Source organism: Opisthocomus hoazin, chromosome 5, assembly GCF_030867145.1.
Source record: "Opisthocomus hoazin isolate bOpiHoa1 chromosome 5, bOpiHoa1.hap1, whole genome shotgun sequence".
NCBI lineage: Eukaryota > Metazoa > Chordata > Aves > Opisthocomiformes > Opisthocomidae > Opisthocomus > Opisthocomus hoazin.
The window spans coordinates 66,365,820-66,383,276 of record NC_134418.1 but is presented as its reverse complement, the minus strand read 5'-3'; the positions used below and the strand labels follow the sequence as shown (position 1 = coordinate 66,383,276).

General features: G+C 40.7%; 1 protein-coding gene across 1 annotated transcript in view; it reads left to right on the top strand.

Moving 5' to 3' along the window:
- The window catches only part of DCHS2 (dachsous cadherin-related 2), a 125,820-nt gene that overhangs the window by 84,061 nt on the left and 24,302 nt on the right, over positions 1-17,457 (top strand). Inside the window, exons 10-14 of the mRNA XM_075422108.1 lie at positions 588-827; positions 5,517-5,651; positions 5,897-6,106; positions 7,342-8,199; positions 16,001-16,111. Coding sequence (XP_075278223.1) covers positions 588-827; positions 5,517-5,651; positions 5,897-6,106; positions 7,342-8,199; positions 16,001-16,111 — 1,554 coding nt within the window. The remainder of the gene's footprint in view (positions 1-587; positions 828-5,516; positions 5,652-5,896; positions 6,107-7,341; positions 8,200-16,000; positions 16,112-17,457) is intronic.

Genomic DNA, 17,457 nt, shown 5'->3' with positions numbered 1-17,457 from the left:
CCATATGTACACATGAGGAAAGGCAAAGTCAAGATCAAGGAATGTGCATTACACTGTGGGTGGAACCTGTTCAGTGGAGGCTCACAGTGCTGATGAATTTCATTCTTCAGCCCTCTGAAAATTCTCTGGTTCCTGAATGAGTTCTGTAACTATTATACCATCTGCCCACAAGCACAAATCTCACCCTAACAGTTGCAGTATTTTCTGGTTCTTACTCTGATTTTGAATCCACCATGTGATACAGCTGACACTGATTTGCAGAGCTCCGAATCGCCTAACTTACGTGCAAAAGAAGACAAATATTTAAGTTAGAAGGTTAAACCCAAAGTTAAATAAAAAGGAATCTCAGAACTTCACTTGAGTATTCCATGAATCTGTGTCCCTTGATGTCAGAACGAGTATTTCTGGGCCAATTAGCAATCTGAAGGGAATCACAGATAATGATTGACTGTGAAGTCTGGTAGCCTTGCAGCAGTGGCACAGCATGCATGGTGGTGCTACATTGAAGCTGTGAATGCTGGAGCAACTGGGATCCTACCGTAACCTGGACGAGAATACTTTTTTCATACCTTCTTTCTTGATAATAGGACTCCTAAGTACAGCCCAGCTTCTGGACCGTGAGATTCAGGAGTGCTACAGTTTGACAGTCATGGCTCTTGATGATGGCAGCCCAGCGCTCTCTGCCACTCAGGTTCTAACCATCATTGTTCTTGATGTGAATGATGAGACCCCGATATTTTCAAAGCAACTTTACGAGACCGCAGTTCGTGAAAACCAAGACCCAGGGGAGTTTGTCATAAAGGTGGAAGCTGTGGACAGAGATACAGGTAATTTCTATCCTTTTGCTATTAATTTCCTTGTGGACCATAATAGACCAGTCACATCTTGCTGCCTGCCGTGCTTGCATGTACAGTCGTTGTGCTTTTGCTGTGGTAATGTATGAGTTTTGAGTTTCAAAATATGGCTGTCGGTTCAGACCTTCAACCTTTATTCAGGGCTTGGAGGTCTTCTGACTTGCTGGCCTAGTTGCAGCTCTGACTAGTATATTAAATGCAAAATGTGCCCTTGGATGATGCAGAGTAGCTCAGTGTACTGTTGCTTTCACATGAAGATAGCCAATGTGCTCTGGTTATAAATCAGCAAACAATGTTCAACTCAGTTAAAGTTAATATTTGAACATTTTCATGCTCTCACTTGGAGCGTTTTGAATAGTTTTTAAATAGTTTACTAGGTAAGGTCCTGGGTTTGTAACATAACCGGCAAATATGCACTAATCTCTTCTGGCCAGGGAGGGGCACTGTCATCCAAGATTTTCCAGCTAGTTGAGCTGCAAAGGGGCCGTGGAAGCCGCTCTGGATTTCAAATATGATTTCACATACATAAAAATGTTAAAGCATTGAGGTTGTGCTATCCGAAAAATAGCTCGAACAATAGATCTTGTTAGCAAAATAATTTTCAGTTTTAAGTAAGATTTGTCATTTTAATGGAGAGCTCGTGAGGCGGATGTGAGCTCGGTAGAGGTGCTATATAGAAAAGAGAGTTCCCCAAATGCATGTAAAGTATTTAGAAGTTAGGAATGGGTGGTTAGCCCTGTCTGTGAAAATCTTCCTGACAGCTGAGCAGTGTTACAGTCTGCCTCTTACCTTGCTCTTCCAAATACTTTCTTTCTTTTGTGGATCACACTATTAACAAAAAGGCAGTATGTGAAGTAAAAATTTGTAAGATAATAGCGAAAATAACTGGGAATTTGCATTAATTCCTCTCCCTCCTTTCTCCATCCCTTATATTTATTTATTGCACATCTTGTTGGAAATACAGCAGAAGGGACATTTTGGGAAGCATAAGGAGGAGGGAGTGGGGGTGGCTTGCCAGGGCGGCGAGGAAGGGAATTCCAAGTGCATGGGGTGGCACAGTGTGCGTCTGCCTGTGCAGACGCTTTGGGCGGGAGCAGTGTTGTGGCTGACGGTTCCTTCCTGCTTTTTTTTGGCTCTATGTCATGTGCATGTAACAATATTGGTCCAAACAAATACTAAAGCCATGCTCATAATGTAAGAGGAGTCATAAATACAATGCTACTCACTTTTCCTACATTTTTGGAACAGAATTTTTGAAGAAGATGCCTCCGCTCATGGTGTTCTTTATTTTTGCATCACATTTTTTAGATTATTTTAATTCATTCTTTAAATAGCTGTTCATATCCCTGTAATATTTGCATAGCCTCAGTGGAGGATTTTCCTCCCATCACAGATTTCCTGCTCCTCCCCCCCCCCCCCCCCCCCCTTCATATGTTCTCTGACTGACCACAGGGAGGAATCATTTTTACTGACAATTGCAGCCATCATCAACTTTTTGTTTTATTTGCTTTCTACTTCATTCCCTGCAAAGGGAAGAGGGAAAGCAAGCGGCTGTCACCTTCTTTCTGTTTGACCCAAGCTTTAAGCTTGCTTCCAGTTTAAAAGATCTTTTTTTGCAAATTACTACTAAGATATTTTCTTGTAGTGATTTTCTTTCATGCAGATATCGTGAAACATATTGTTTGGCCGACTCCCTCCTGCACATTACAAAAGCTGCACTTACTGCAACTCTATGTTGCCTGGTTTTCTTGAAGTCCTCTTACACTGTGGGAGCTCTCCACCTGCCGCAAGGCTGAGATCTAACAGTGCAATGCAAGTAAAGACAAGAGTAAAGACACAGGTAATACAAGTAAATGCTGGAAACGAATGGGAAAGCCGAGATACCCGCAGCATATTTAAGATGGGTCAGGGGTTTGCCTTGAGATATATCTTTGCAGAAGCTCTGAATGAACTGAACTAGCATTTGTCAAGGTCTGCTTTTAAGCTCATGTGCACCTGTGTGGTTTGGTAGTTATGTCTGGAGCCTTAGGAGAAAAATCTCAGAACGTCAATAGGGACCACTGACTTAGTTATGAGATAGGGCTTAAGGCTGTTCACTAGGCGTTATGTCTTGCTCCTGTTCATGGATTATCATGGTCTTAACAACACTAGTATTATGAAGGTGAGACTGGAGCCTAGATTTGGGGCAGGTGGAACATTTGTTCCCATTGTTTCTTCACCTGTGTTGGCAGTGGACATATCTGAAGAGTAATGCCACGGCTGCTGCTCCAGAAAAGCCGTGGTAGCACCGTGGGAGAGCAGGGGCTGCCCGTGCTGGTGGGGGGGGAATGGGAAAGGGGCTGAAGCTTTACCCTGGCTGCAGTTCAGGCACTGTGCATCCACCCTTGCCGTTTGGCCTGCAGGGGAAGGGGTCCCTGCTATCGGCTGGTACCAAGGAAGAGGCTTAGCTCCTCTTCCAGTTTTAATGTGCAGGAGGAGTAGGGATTTTTCTCATCTCAGTTTGTAATTTCAGCCCCCAAAATGTGACTGGCACTTGTGAATAATTAACCAACAGGTTGGATCAAGTGCAGATGTGTCAGTTGCTCTGCCGTGGTACGTGAATGTGTGGAGTCATCATGCTCCTTTCTTCGGCAGGGTGTGCGTGCGGCTTTCTCTTACTGCTAGGTGTACGCTCCTAGCAGCTGGATACGAAAAAGGAAGCAGCGAGTGTTTGGGAAATAAATGTGATTAAGGTGTCATGTATCTGTGTGCTTTTAGGGTTATAAGTTTTAACTTTCAATAGTGTGTGAATAGTCAACTTGAATGACACCTGTATGGGTTTTTTTGGCACTGTCTGTGAATAATGTCCATTGTGAAATCTGTGAATGCACTGGGTTGAAGCAGTTCAGTTGCAGGAGATCTAAGTCTAGTAGTTAATATCAGCTATGCAGTGTCACATGTCTTTTTTCTGTCTGTAGCATACTGGTGATTAAGGATAGATACACGCCGACAGAGCTGCAAATATCTTTTTAAATATAGTTAAATGGTATCTAATATGGACAGATCAGATAGTGTATTGGTAACCTTTAAACTTTGAAGACAGTCTTCTTGAATGTCCTTGCTGCTGTGATTTTTCTCTTTTGTTTTGGAAGGCTGGAAGGATTTCTGTAATGAATTTTTCCTTCTGCTGCCAGTTGTGTGAATATGTCCCTCCCTTGACTTAGTTCAGGTGCAAATGCATTTACAGTAATAATTCTTTGAATAAAATTTCAGTAGAATTGTGAACTATTTAGTAAAGCTATTCAGTGGCAGACAAAGGAAGTCATGGATGTTAAAAAACGTAGACTCTGTTTTTTCACTCACACTGGTGTTTCTCCATCAATTCCGATGCAGATTGTCCTGTTTGTTGCTGCAGCAGATGAGAACAGGCAGGCAGTGTTTAACTCTGAATAGCAGTTTTAGTATGACGAGGAGTCCTGTAGCTTTCCAGGTGTGCTAACTGTCCTTACCATACTAAAAGGCTGATTGTTGGTTGGAAAAACACAGAATTACTGAATGAAACTTGCAAAAATTTGCGGGGGGGGGGGGGAAGCACAATAGTACACGCCCTTGAAGTATAATGTAGGATTAAATTCATTAAATTTGATAATATGGGTGTGATGAAGAGGACATTATACTTCCCTCAGGAGAGTGTTGAAACTGGAAGAAGTAGGAAATAAATTATTTTATAACCATAACAGGTAAGAATGTGGAGTCACATTTCCTGCTCAACTCAGACGGGCAACTTTGAAAGAAAGGTTTTTTAAAGCCTGTACACTTTTAAGTCTACTATTTCCTAGAGAAAGACAGGAAAGCTAATATGCCTGTACTATATACAAATGGTGGGTCTACTTAGGAGCTGAATGGAACTAGCATTCAGAAAAACTCCGAGGGAGGGAAAGTCTTTAACCTTCCCTTCTGGAAATGTTGCGTGACTTTATGAAATGAAGCAATATCATTTCAGAGACTGGCTACAAGTGGGAGCAGTCTAAAAGGCCTGAGATGTGCTGTGGGAATGGCCACTAAATTGGCTTTTATGCTGCAGACAACTAGGAGATGCCTACCCTGTGAGGCCTGACGGGACTTAGGCACCTGCCTGCTCAGCATTACAAATATTTAAAACTGATGGGCAGGCCAAGATGCAAATGTTTTCTCTGAATGCTTATACTAGTCAGTGTTGTACTGTACAGAGATGGTTGCACTGGCTCCAAGTGAAGTTAAGTGGAGAACCAGAGCTGCCGGAGCAGCCTGATACTCTGCCCGACACCGGGTTGAGAAATAAATTAACTACCTTGGGGAGAGCAGAAGACAAATGCAGGGATTCCACAGTATAAGTTAATGCTCTCTTGCACCATGTTAATATATCAGCTTGTCTGGAGACGTATCCTGGGTACCTGGAAATGTTGCTGGTGTCACTTTGAGTGGCGGGAAAACTTAGCACAAAGCAGCATCTCGACAAGGATTTTGAAGGATTTTGAATTTAAAATTTGGATATTTTTTGCTAATGAAGAAGCAGTTACTGCATTAAAAATAGTTATTTCATCCATAACCCATTTCCCGTGGAGGATGAGAAGAGACAAATCTGTAGACCTGAACATGAGAAGAGTGACTGCATTTTATTAAGACTTCCATTCTGCTTTTCAGGACTGAATTCCTTGCTGCGGTATGAAATCTTACCAGGAATGGGTTATGAGAAATTCAAGATGAACTCGGGCAGTGGAGAACTCGTAACAACTGCATCACTGGACAGGGAAACCCACGAGGTTTTCAGTATTAAAGGTAACAGTGGGAAATAGCTATGAGTGCCTGTAAAATGGGAAGTGAGAATGGGTGTGGTGTTACTGTCAACATTACCTTTTTTCATGCCATCTGAATTAGATGGAAGTGGTAAAATTTTCAAGTACAGAAGAGCATGTGCTTTTTGCATAGCACAAATAACTCTGCTATTTTGCTATTATTAAGGAACATCTATTACTGCACCCACAGCCACTGTATAAAATTTGTTCTCTTTTTATTAATCTTAGTTTTGGTTCAAGATGGTGGAACCCCACCACTGTCGAGCACGGTGATAGTTATCTGCAAAGTGCTGGATGAGAATGATCACTCTCCCATGTTTCTTCTTCCTGCCCCTGAGATCCATATTCCAGAGAACCAACAGCCTTCTGTCATTTACATTACCCGGGCTGTAGATGTGGACGCTGGCAATAACGGAGCTCTAAGATACAAAATAATTGGTAAGTTACACTCCATCATTTTTGTTAGTGTAAATCAGGAAGTATATAAACAGCAGTATCCAAGTTTTAGATTAGTCTTGATTTTACCAGGCCTCCCTATGTTTCTTTCATGTGGGAAGAAAAAAAAACAACACACCTTTCACCCCTTTGTCAGCATTAATAAGCACTTTCCAGGCATGCTTTGCCTGCTTTCTGGATTTGAAATAGTACAGAAAACAGAAAACTACCAAATGCTGGAAGAAAGCATTTATCACAAAGGCATAATTTTGTCCATTTTCGTTATAGTTGCAGAGGTTCTGAATGTAAATATACCCTTGCAAATAAGTACAAGAATTAATCTAATGTTATTTATTTTATTGTATTAATTTAGTTTTATTTCATGAGAGCTTCTTTCACCCAGCAATTAGTAATGTAATACTTGGTTTTCATATTGCAAAACTCTGCCTGTGTCCATGATGCCAATGTAAGCTCCATGGTTGTTCAAAGCCTCCTGTAATATCTTTGCACAAATACAAGTTTGCTGTGCTTACTTTGGTTTGTGGCTCTCAGTAATAGCTCAAATGCAGGCAGGTACCTACTGTGGTAACAGCCAACACATTTTTCTTTGAAGAAACAGTTATAAATTCCGGTATGTTTTCTTGGTTTTAATTTCACAATCTATTATGATCTTTGATTAAATAATCTTTGGTCTTTCTACATGTTATCAAGTATGTATGCCATTCACTGTTACTAAAAAAGGTGACATTTCTGTTGACTGCTTCATATTTACCTCCCCCTCCCACACCCCCCAAATAAAGGCTTTGCACAACTATTCATTTCCAAGAGGCAGGTTTGTAGAAGAGAACAAGGAGCAAGTAATTACAATTGTCAGCAATGCTTTATAGTTTTCTGACATTTGTAACTAAGGTTGGGAAGAGGTCACTTTATGCAGCAGCATAGTTGCAGGAGATTTTATAAGGTGTGCTGCTTTAGAAAAAAAGACATGCATCTGGCAAAATAGCCACTCTGTAAATTGATATGACGTTCTGTATTTACTGTCATTGCCACCCACTGATTTAAATCAAATGCAGGTTTTAATTCATGTAAGATGAATAAATTATGTGACAGGCACATGAGTGCACCAGCTTTACGAGCAATTGGATCATGTTCTTGCAATTAACATGGTGATATTCACAAAAGATTCTTTTTTCAAAAGCACTTGTTTGTGATTATTTTATTTTTTATGTGTTTGAAAGGTGGAAATGTTGGAGAATACTTCACGCTAAATAACACCTCAGGAAAACTGCTGCTCACTCGTAGCTTAGACAGAGAAGACATCAGCAATTTCAGTCTTGTAATTGAGTGCCATGACCTTGGCAGCCCCTCAAGAAGCTCTACCATGCAGCTCTATCTGACGGTCTTGGATGAAAATGACCACAACCCATTGTTTGCAAAGACCCAATATCAAATCACTGTGAGAGAAGACCTAGAGGAAGGCTCAGTCATCCTGGACCTCTTTGCTTCTGATGAAGATGATGGCCTGAATGGCAGAATTACGTACTCCCTCATTGACGACACCTTCGGAGCATTTGCTATTGACAGTGTAACTGGGTCTATAGTTACTACAAAGGCACTGGACCGGGAGACCAAACCCCAGTATACGTTTAGGGCTGTGGCAAGTGACTGTAGCACGCATGTGCCAAGAAGCACCACTGTCAGGGTTGTGGTGCACGTTGATGATGTCAATGACAATGATCCTGTTTTTTTGCAGAATCCTATCAGGGCCTTTGTGCCTGCTGAAACTGCTGTGAATGAGACAGTAGCCGCTGTGAGAGCAGAGGATGCGGATCTGGGGCCAAATGGAGCTGTTCTTTTTAGTTTGATGCTAGCAGAAGCTGTATTTCAGATCGACACGAAGACAGGTGACATCATTCTTCAGGAGCCCTTGACTTCCAAGGACTTCAGTACCCAGCTGCTAGTGATGGCTTCAGATCAAGGTACCTCACCTCGAACAGCCACAGCTGTGGTCATTATCTTCACAGAGGAACAAGAGGAGGAGATTTTGTTCAGCCATAGCCTGTATGAAGCAAGTGTGCCTGAGAACAGTGCAGCAGGTGGGCATCAAATCCTAATTTGTGTCTGTGTGGTTGCCAATCTCCCCTCCTTTAGGAAAGGTAATGAATAGTATAGGGAAACCTTTTTCCTGTGCAGCAGCAGAGAATAGTTGATTGGGATGAAGCAAATATCCATCTGCCCTTTTCCGGCATGCCAGAGCGAAAAAAGAAGCATGCTTTGTTAGTTGGAGGCATTGTATGGCTCTGGAGTTTGCTGCCCGTGTACAGCAGTGTTGCTCACCTTAAACAGAAAGCCCCTGTGTCAGAGATGGTGTGTTTCCATCCCCTAGCCTGGGAATCAGTGGGTTCACTCTTTTAAAAGCAAAATGATTTTAATGGTGGGGGAACAGTATTTACCCATCGTTTCATTTGTCAGCACACACAAGCTCAGACGAGATGAGCGGTGTGTACCAGTTGCAACATGACACTTCTTGATTTTGCAAAAGCCTTCATGAACTGTGATAGCTTTCAGAGATACTCAGAAACCTCATTGAGGTTTTGGACTTTCCAGAAGAAGGAGAATGGGAGGTAGGGAGGGATGAAGGGGTGAGACGTTCGGCGGCTGTGGTACTTTGTCACTCAGACAGGCTTCTAGAGTGCATCTCTAGGCAGAGCCTGTGCTATTGAATGCTACCTATAGACAAACAGCTCAAATCATACAGTGCTTACAAATTTATGTATTTTTGTTTAGTATAATGATAAGTACTGCTCTACTTTTTATCATTCAGAGAACATTTATAGTTATGCCTCCTGCCAATTAGATATGGTAAGTACCTTTTCCTGCTTCAGGGGATGGGTTTGTCCTGCTGAGGGGCAGAAAGGAGTGCCTTTCACGTTTTTCTGCCCACAAATCCTGCTGTACAATTGACCAGACGTATTTAGAGATCTGACTTGCACTGTGTTCTTGATCCAAACACTGCCTCATGAGGTTCACCTTGAACAAGTCATTTATCCTCTTTATAGTTCAAGTTTCCCTCAGTAAAATGAAAGCAATATTCCTTTGTATCCTAAGGGTATCATGAGACTAGTCAATTCTTAGATCTCAAGTAACAGCCTATATATTTGATTAGGAATCAGTAAAAAAGAAATGTGTTAATCATTTTGGAAAACAAATCAATATTCTTGTATAATTACAAACAGAATAGAGAACTAAGGGTGAAGATGACTGTTGCAGTAATTACTGCTGTGATTGCTCACCCGTTCCTTCCCCTGTGCCTGTTTGGAACTGCAAGACAAATTTTCAGCAGTCTATTTTAAAACAAAGATAATGCTGCAGTTATTACTGATGTTTCTGTTAATAAACTGAAAATAGGCAATAAGGTGAAAATTTTTTTGTAAATTGAATATTTTTTTTTATTTTTTTTTTTTAAACCATGGATGAACTACCTTGGTTTCAGGCTACTTTTAAAGAGTTGTGATGAGTGATCAAACCACCAAGCTAGAGCATCTCACTGTCTGTTAAAAAAGATGTGGGATTTTGGAAAAAGTGGAAGGCTTCCAACAGGAAAAAGTGGAGCGTGCAGTAGCATGGTGGTTAAAACACTCTCATGAAATATGAATGGTGTAGATTCAGGTCTCCTCAGGCAGAGCAGAATTTCCCTTTCACTCCATACTGAGCACTATGAGTACAGAACCTATAGGATAAGAAGTTCTTTAAAGTTCTTTAATTTTTTTTAAAACAGTACTTCATTTATTGCTTCTATTACAAATTCAAAAAAAAAAAATCCTTAAACACACTTGTCCTGACATCTAAAAATGCTTTTTATTCCATGAATTTGACCAGGATTTACAAGTAGTTTTAGACAGCCTAAAATTGAATCTTTCTGTGAATGTGAGTCACAGATATCCCAAGGCCTCCAAATCCTGTTTTACTAGCGTCAGCACTGTACAGTAATTAATTGTGTGTCACTTTGCGCAGGAGAGTCAGCCCTGGGGGCATTGCTGCTTCCAGAAGAATCAGTTTGGATGTCACAGCAATGTGTGTTAATCTCTCATTTTTTGTCTTTTCATTGATATACATGTTGAGGGTCACTTGTGGTGATGTACATGTGTCCCGAACACGGAGAGACCAGGGTGTTTAGAGGCGAGCCATGGGTTCTCAGTTTTCTCTCCCTTGCTGCAGCAGGCTTGTGTTTTCAGAAAGTGTCGTGAGAACCTCTTTATCAGGCCTCCTGTGGGAGTAATGTCGAGGCCCTGGGGTTTCAGTCTTCTCGGGAGAGATGGGCTTAACCTGCATTAGTGCTGCATTAATATTTCTTTCTAGTTACGAAAAAATAAAAAGAGGGAAGATTAGGTTTTGTTAGGGAACAAGTATCCATTTAACGAAAGAAAATAAAATTCGGAGCCTTGTAGCAATAGGTAAGCTAATCTGATCCTAAGTTTTCTGAAGTGTTGATACATTCATGGATCAGGCTAGACGATCCAGTCTGAAATTATGGAAATGCCCTAAGGAAGTTGTTCTCCCATTCAGTCTATAGAAAATAGAAATAAGATTAAATTTCAGTTGTTTTCATTAAAGGAAATATAGCAAAGCTTCAGGGTAAGCAGGAGGGTTTAATTTCAAAATTTTAGTCTGTATATTTAATAGAAGTCTATTTGCTAAGAAGATCAGGTTCTTGTAAGAGTATGACAGATTTTACCAAATACTAATAGTGTTTTAGCTCTGTTTGTACCATTTTCTTATTTATGTAAGCATAAGTAAATATCAAATATTTTTTATTTCAGTGGAAAAAAAGCAGGGTTGTAATCAAAACTCTCACAGACGTTAGTTTACAAGGATATATGTGATCCTGGGACCCCTACAAGTATGAATGGTACCAGTGTATTCAGTCTAGAGGAGATTTACGTTACATGTTGATTATTTGTAAAACTGGTATTAATAAATGTGGCTTTTCCTCCTAGTTTTATTTCTACCTTAACTAATAGAGTGGGAAAACTGGAAGTTTATTTTTAAAAGAATCAAAAAATCTGAATAGTATAAACGATGAAAGCCGAAGCCAAGGGTCCTTAGTTTAGACTAAATTAAAACTCGTCAGTTGGGTGAGTGCCTCAGGATTTGGTCCTTGTGGTCAGATTTTCTTTAAGAGTTTGACCTCTATGTTTAATGACCTTCAGAAAACCCCATTCTTCTCCTTTTTATTTAATATGAAGTATTTAATGTCTTTAGATATTATAAACTGCATTACAACAGGCACTTACAAGCCAGTCGACAACTAAGTCACTGCTGTCTCCAGAGGGTAAGAAACCTGTATTATTCACCAAGCTTTCGCTTGAATGGTTGTTTGCGTGGCACTTCCATGAAGACAGATTCACCAGTAAAACTTGTTGACTCGTGTATTTTTTTTTCTAATAGATTTAAAATATGTAGCCTCTTACTCTTTCTGCTCAGTTAGCGTTTTCTTTCATGAGCATTTAAGACGTCTCGGGAAATAATGGCAAGGATGAACCAGGGTTAGATGACAAAGGAGGGGAACTACTATAATGACTGGAGAGAGAAGAAAAACAGTAATATTGTGGTACAGTAGCTCAGTTCTGGTGTATGTGTTACATCCTAACACAGAGTACGGTGAATGTTTTTGAGCCTGTTTGGCCAGCAAATACTGTCCATGCTGCCATGCTTCAATTTCAAGTGAGCAGGCATAATGTGAAGGTTGGTGTGTAGAATATTTAAAGCAGTTTGAGGTACTTTCAAATACAATCAGGTTGTCTGCAACTGAACCGAAAAAACCTAAATACAACCATTTTAAATCAGTCTTCACTTCCTTTAATATTCTTAACTAATTCAGAAGTCGATTGCATAGCATTTCAAGTCAGTCTGACTGCTTTCTGCTATGATCCTGATCTCCCTTCTTCCTTGCACTAGCTTCAGTGCTGATCTCATCCTCATTGTGCCATTTCAGTGTGCTTTGCAGCCAGAAAGTTGCCTTTCTCTCAGTTTTCTCCAGGTTAAATGTTACATGTTGTGACCTCTGCTTGAAGCAGTATTTGAATTACGGATACTTGAAACTGTGAGCTCCAGTGGATGGGTACTATCTTTTGATGTTTACCTTTATAGGGCCCGTTTGTGTCACAACAGACCTGAGAGTTTGGTCATATTTTTTTGACTATGTACTGTAAAGATTCATTGTTTGAAGGTGTAATTTTCTGTGAAAGGTATCAGAAACAGAAGAAATTTGTTCTGTGCCTAAAATGTTGTAAACGATTTTAACTACATTAAAAATATGAAACTTAAAGGATTAGGATTTGAGGACCCAGAGCAACAATTTATAAACCTAACCTCTGAAAAATGAATTCAAGTAGAAATGCTGCTGCTTCCTTCATTTCTGGTAGTTTTTCTCCTTAAACAGGCAAGCAAGCGAATAAAAAGACTGCTGACAACTTTAAGATAAATAGCGACATTTTCAGACCTTGAATTTTTTTCTTGTCTTTAACTCTGCTCTCAGGATGCTATGAAAGATTGCCCTTGCAGGCTTTTGTAGTAAATCGAAGTTGCTCCACAAGGAAAACTCAACCTACAACCCCCTATTTTAGTTCCTTAAAAAAACAGTGCAGTGTTCCTATCAGTCTTTACCTTATGGATAGTTGGATCTTACTTCCAGAACTCTTGTAGTCAATATCTTATAAATATATTGACTAGTACAGAAAATTACATCTGTCAAAAATCGGCATAATTTGTTTTTGACAGTCAGATTTCAGGAGCAAATGACAAACCACTTTTAAAACAAAATTTCCTGTTTTTAAAAATTAGGAAGTTACAACACTAAAGTAAAAAAGGTAGCAGACAGTTGTAAGAGCAATGTTTCCTCTCATTTTTACATTAAATATAAAATCCTTTGCTCCAACATCCAGGACACCACATGTGAACAGCATGCCCTTTGTAGTGTAATTAAATAGCTAGTTGTCTGTAATGCTGTTTGGAAGAGTTCAGGTTGCACAGTAACCTCACTCTGTCACAGCAGAATGGAATCAATTACAATTAAATAATTAAAACTCATTAAAATCAATTACCATATGTGCTAAACAATTTCATAACTCACTTGAAAAGAATGATTATTTGGCAATCTTGATAATGCTTTTTAAAATTGATACATTTTTGTTGAATGTGATGATTCAGAGCAGGATAATGTATTCAGTTCCACATTTTTCCTCTAATGCTATTTCAGACAGGATCTTTATTTGATGTTTCTTATATTCTATATTAAATTATTGTTCTTTTAATGAAATTTGTATTCTGTGTGAATTGACACATAGCTATGCATGTAGTTTCATCTTTTCTCTCTGTCAAAAGATGGCTAATTAAAATTTTAAAGAGTCTTTAATTTAAAACATTGTGCAAAAATCCAAATTGAATTCAGATAAATGAGGGGAAAATAAACTCTTTGTGGTAATACAGGGGTAACGTGCATTCTTATGATAAAAAAAAGAGTACTGTTTTCCTTAAAGAGTTCATGAAAAGGTGAGATTTAAATGGTTAAAGACAGCATAACCTGAATAAAAGGAATACATGCGACTTCAGGTAAGAGATAATTCCAGTGGTACCTGGGATTGCAATTCGTTTGCGATTAGGAAGAGTTAAAGCACAGAATTTTATTTAGGCAGGTGATGAAGTTGTCATCAGATGAGTAATTTACACAAACACGAAAAGAAAGCCAGCAGAGGGTGGAAGCAAGGAAAGGTAGGCCAGGAGGAATACAGATAAACTGTCTGAGCAGCCAGGGATCAGGTTAGGAAAGCTAAGCCCTGGTAGAATTAAATCTGGCCAGGAACATCAAGGGCAACAAGACAAAGCTTCTGTAGGTATATCAGTGATAAAAGAAGGGCTAGGGAAGATGTGGGTCCTCTCTGAAAGGAAACAGGAGATCTGGTTGCCCAGGATATGGGGAAGACTGAAGTACTCAACGACTGTTGTGCCTCAGTCTTCACTGGCAAGTGCTCCTGCCACACCACCCAGGATGCAGAAGACAAAGGCAGGGACTGGGAGAATGAAGAACTGGCTGCTGCAGGAGAAGATTGGGTCCGAGACCATCTAAGGAACCTGAAGGTGCACAAGTCCATGGGACCTGATGAGGTGCATCCACAGGTCCCGCAGGGGCTGGCGGATGAAATTGCTAAGCCACTGTCCATCGTATTTGAGAAGTCGTGGCAGTGCATTGAAGTACCCACTGACTGGAAAAGGGAAAACATAACCCCCATTTTTAAAAACGAAAACCAGAATACCTGGGGAACTACAGGCCACCGAGTTGCACCTCTGTGCCCAGCAAGATCATGGAGCAGATCATGCCGGAAACTATGCTAAAGCACATGGAAAATAAGGAGGTAATTGGTGACAGCCAGCCTGGCTTCACTAAGGGCAAGTCATGCCTGGCAAATTTGGTGGCCTTTTACAATGGGGTTACTGTGTTGGCAGATAAGGGAAGAGTAATTTATGTCATCCACCTGGACTTGAGCAAACCGTGTGACACTGTCCCACATGACATCCTTGTCTCTGAATTGGAGAGACATGGATTTGACAGGTTGACCACTTGGTGGAGGAGAAATTGGCTGGATGGTTGTACTCAAAGAGTTGCAGTCAACGACTCAATGTCCAAGTGGAGATCAGTGACGAGTGATGTTCCTCAGGGGTCAGTATGGGGACAGGCACTGTTTAACGTCCTTGTCAGCAATATGGACAGTGGGATCGACTGCACCCACAGCACGTTTGCTGACAACACCAAGCTGTGTGGTGCATTTGACAAGCTGGAGGGAAGGGATGCCATCCAGAGGCACCTGAACACGCTTGAGAGATGAGCCTGTGTGAACCTCATGAGGTTCAACGAGACCAAGTGCAAGGTCTTATACATGGATCAGGGCAATCCCAAGCACAAATACAGGCGGGGCAGAGAATGGGCTGAGAACAGCCCTGAGGAGAAGGACTTGGGGATACTGGTGCATGAAAAACTGGACATGACCCAACAATGTGTGCTCACAGCCCAGAAGGCCAAGCGTATCCTGGCTTGTATCAAAAGCAGCATGACCAGCAGGGTGAGGGAGGGGATTCTGCCCCTCTGCTGCGCTCTGGTGAGACCCCACCTGGAGTCCTGCATCCAGCTCTGGAGCCCTCAGTGCATGAAAGACAGGGACCCGTTGGAGTAGGTCCAGAGGAGGGCCACAACAATGATCCAAGGGCTAGAGCATCTCTCCTACGAGGAAAAGCTGAGAGAGTTGAGGCTGTTCAGCCTGGAGAAGAGAAAGCTCTGGGGAGACCTTATTGCAGCCTTCTAGTACCTGAAGGGGACCTACAAGAAGGCTGGAGAGGGACTTTTTACAAGGATATGTAGTGATAGGACAAGGAGTAATGGCTTTAAACTGAAAAAGGGTAGAAATTAGACTACATATAGGGAAGAAATTCTTTACTATGAGGGTAGCGAGGCACTGGAACAGGTTGCCCAGAGAAGTTGTGGCTGCCCCCTCCCTGGAAGTGTTCAAGGGCAGGTTGGATGGGGCTTTGAGCAACGGAAGGTGTCCCTGCCCATGGCAGGGGGATTGGAACTAGATGGTCTTTACGGTCCGTTACACCCAAATCGTTCTGTAATTCTATGATTTACTGGGCAAGGAGGGATATATTGTGTCTTGCTTATGAAGTTGGAATGCAGTGAAAGTCATGGAGGAGTTTTTGCATTGTCTACTATTTTAATTCATCAGTAAGCACCTAGCCTAATAAACAGTTGTTTGGCTGTGCATCTGCTATTAATCACAGTGATATAAAATTAGAATAAAACCTTCTAAAGTGGATATGATGAAAAATGTCTTATTGCTTCAATAGGTACATTACTTCTAACTGTAGAAGCTTATGAACGCAAATTTACAGGAGAAAACATAAAATACAGCATTTTCAGCGAGAAGGAAAGCATATTCTCCATACACCCCATTACAGGTACGTTTTTATAAATATATGGTTTTTTTCAAGTGTCTGCTTGTAGCTTAGAGAGTGTGGTCTCTAAAATATAGCAAGTTCCTACCACAAAAACAAGGGGTAGATATCTTAGAGTATTACTCTGCTGTTACAGTGAATAAATCATTAGTAAAATGAGGGACGTGGAGAGACCTGCACTATTTTAAATGATATGGAAAGAAACTGAACACCAGTATACCTGTTTAAAATGCTCAGTTCTGATTAACTGTTGATCACCAGGTGTTGGGAGTTGATAAAACTACTGCTTTGTGATCCAAGATGAGACTCTGTCTTGTTTCTCATCATAAAGTTGCCCAAAAACTCAATTAACATAATCCATTGAAGCACTCCTAATGTAGGAAGTGTTAGACTCATATTGAGTTTAATGCTCTTTGTTTCAGGCAAACCTTGACAAGTCTGAAAATCAAGTTTGTTTATTCTTTTGGCGGTTGTATTTGAGTTCTCCAGTAGGTCTGCTTTCACCTACTCTTCAGTCAGGAACTTTGGATGGCAGGAGAGTGGCGCATTCCCCATGTGCACTTACGTGCTCGCATCTAAGGCTCCTAAAAGAGCATAGCTACTCTGGTTGCCTCCCAGCACCTAAACATCTGCAGCAGGAGAGTTTGCATTCTGAATAGCTGTAGTCTTTCTGGGATGGCATAGACAGTGTAAGCAGCTTTCCTCAGAAACAGTGTAAATAGTCTGTACTCTTAAAAAATGGATTTCTCCCTGAGTTTCTGGAGGCTTTAATCCCTGATTATTCTGACGTCTCCAGACAGCGTGCTGTACTGCTGTAAAGCTGTCATGTTTGGTGCTGATGGACAGTTAAGATTATTTTGTTTTGTTTAGATGAGAGGCACTGTAAGTGCATACGCCATGCTATTACAGGTTTGGGATATAGATATTCATGGCATCATTACTGGAAAATCCATGCAAAACTGAATTTGACTTCTAATGAAATTAACATACAAATAAACTATGTTTGATGTTCAGATGTAATGAAGAATTTTGAGTGTATTACTATATTACCTAGAACATAAAAACAATCACCACGGATTTCCAAGGACATTTCAGGTTTATCATGGAGAAGTGTAGTTGTGCTTGTACTCTCCATAAATTGATACAGTTATTGCCCAGTTTGGATGCAGATGAAGCACTAGATGTAGCCACGCTCACATGAGGGCCAAGAGTCTCTTAAGACACAGCTGGCTCACTGTCACATGTCAAGGAGCGCACATCACGCAGCCACTTTCTTCTCTCTATACCTCTACAAGTAAATCATCTTTGTTTTAGGAAATTGCCAACGTGGTTGTTAATCAGTGAAAACT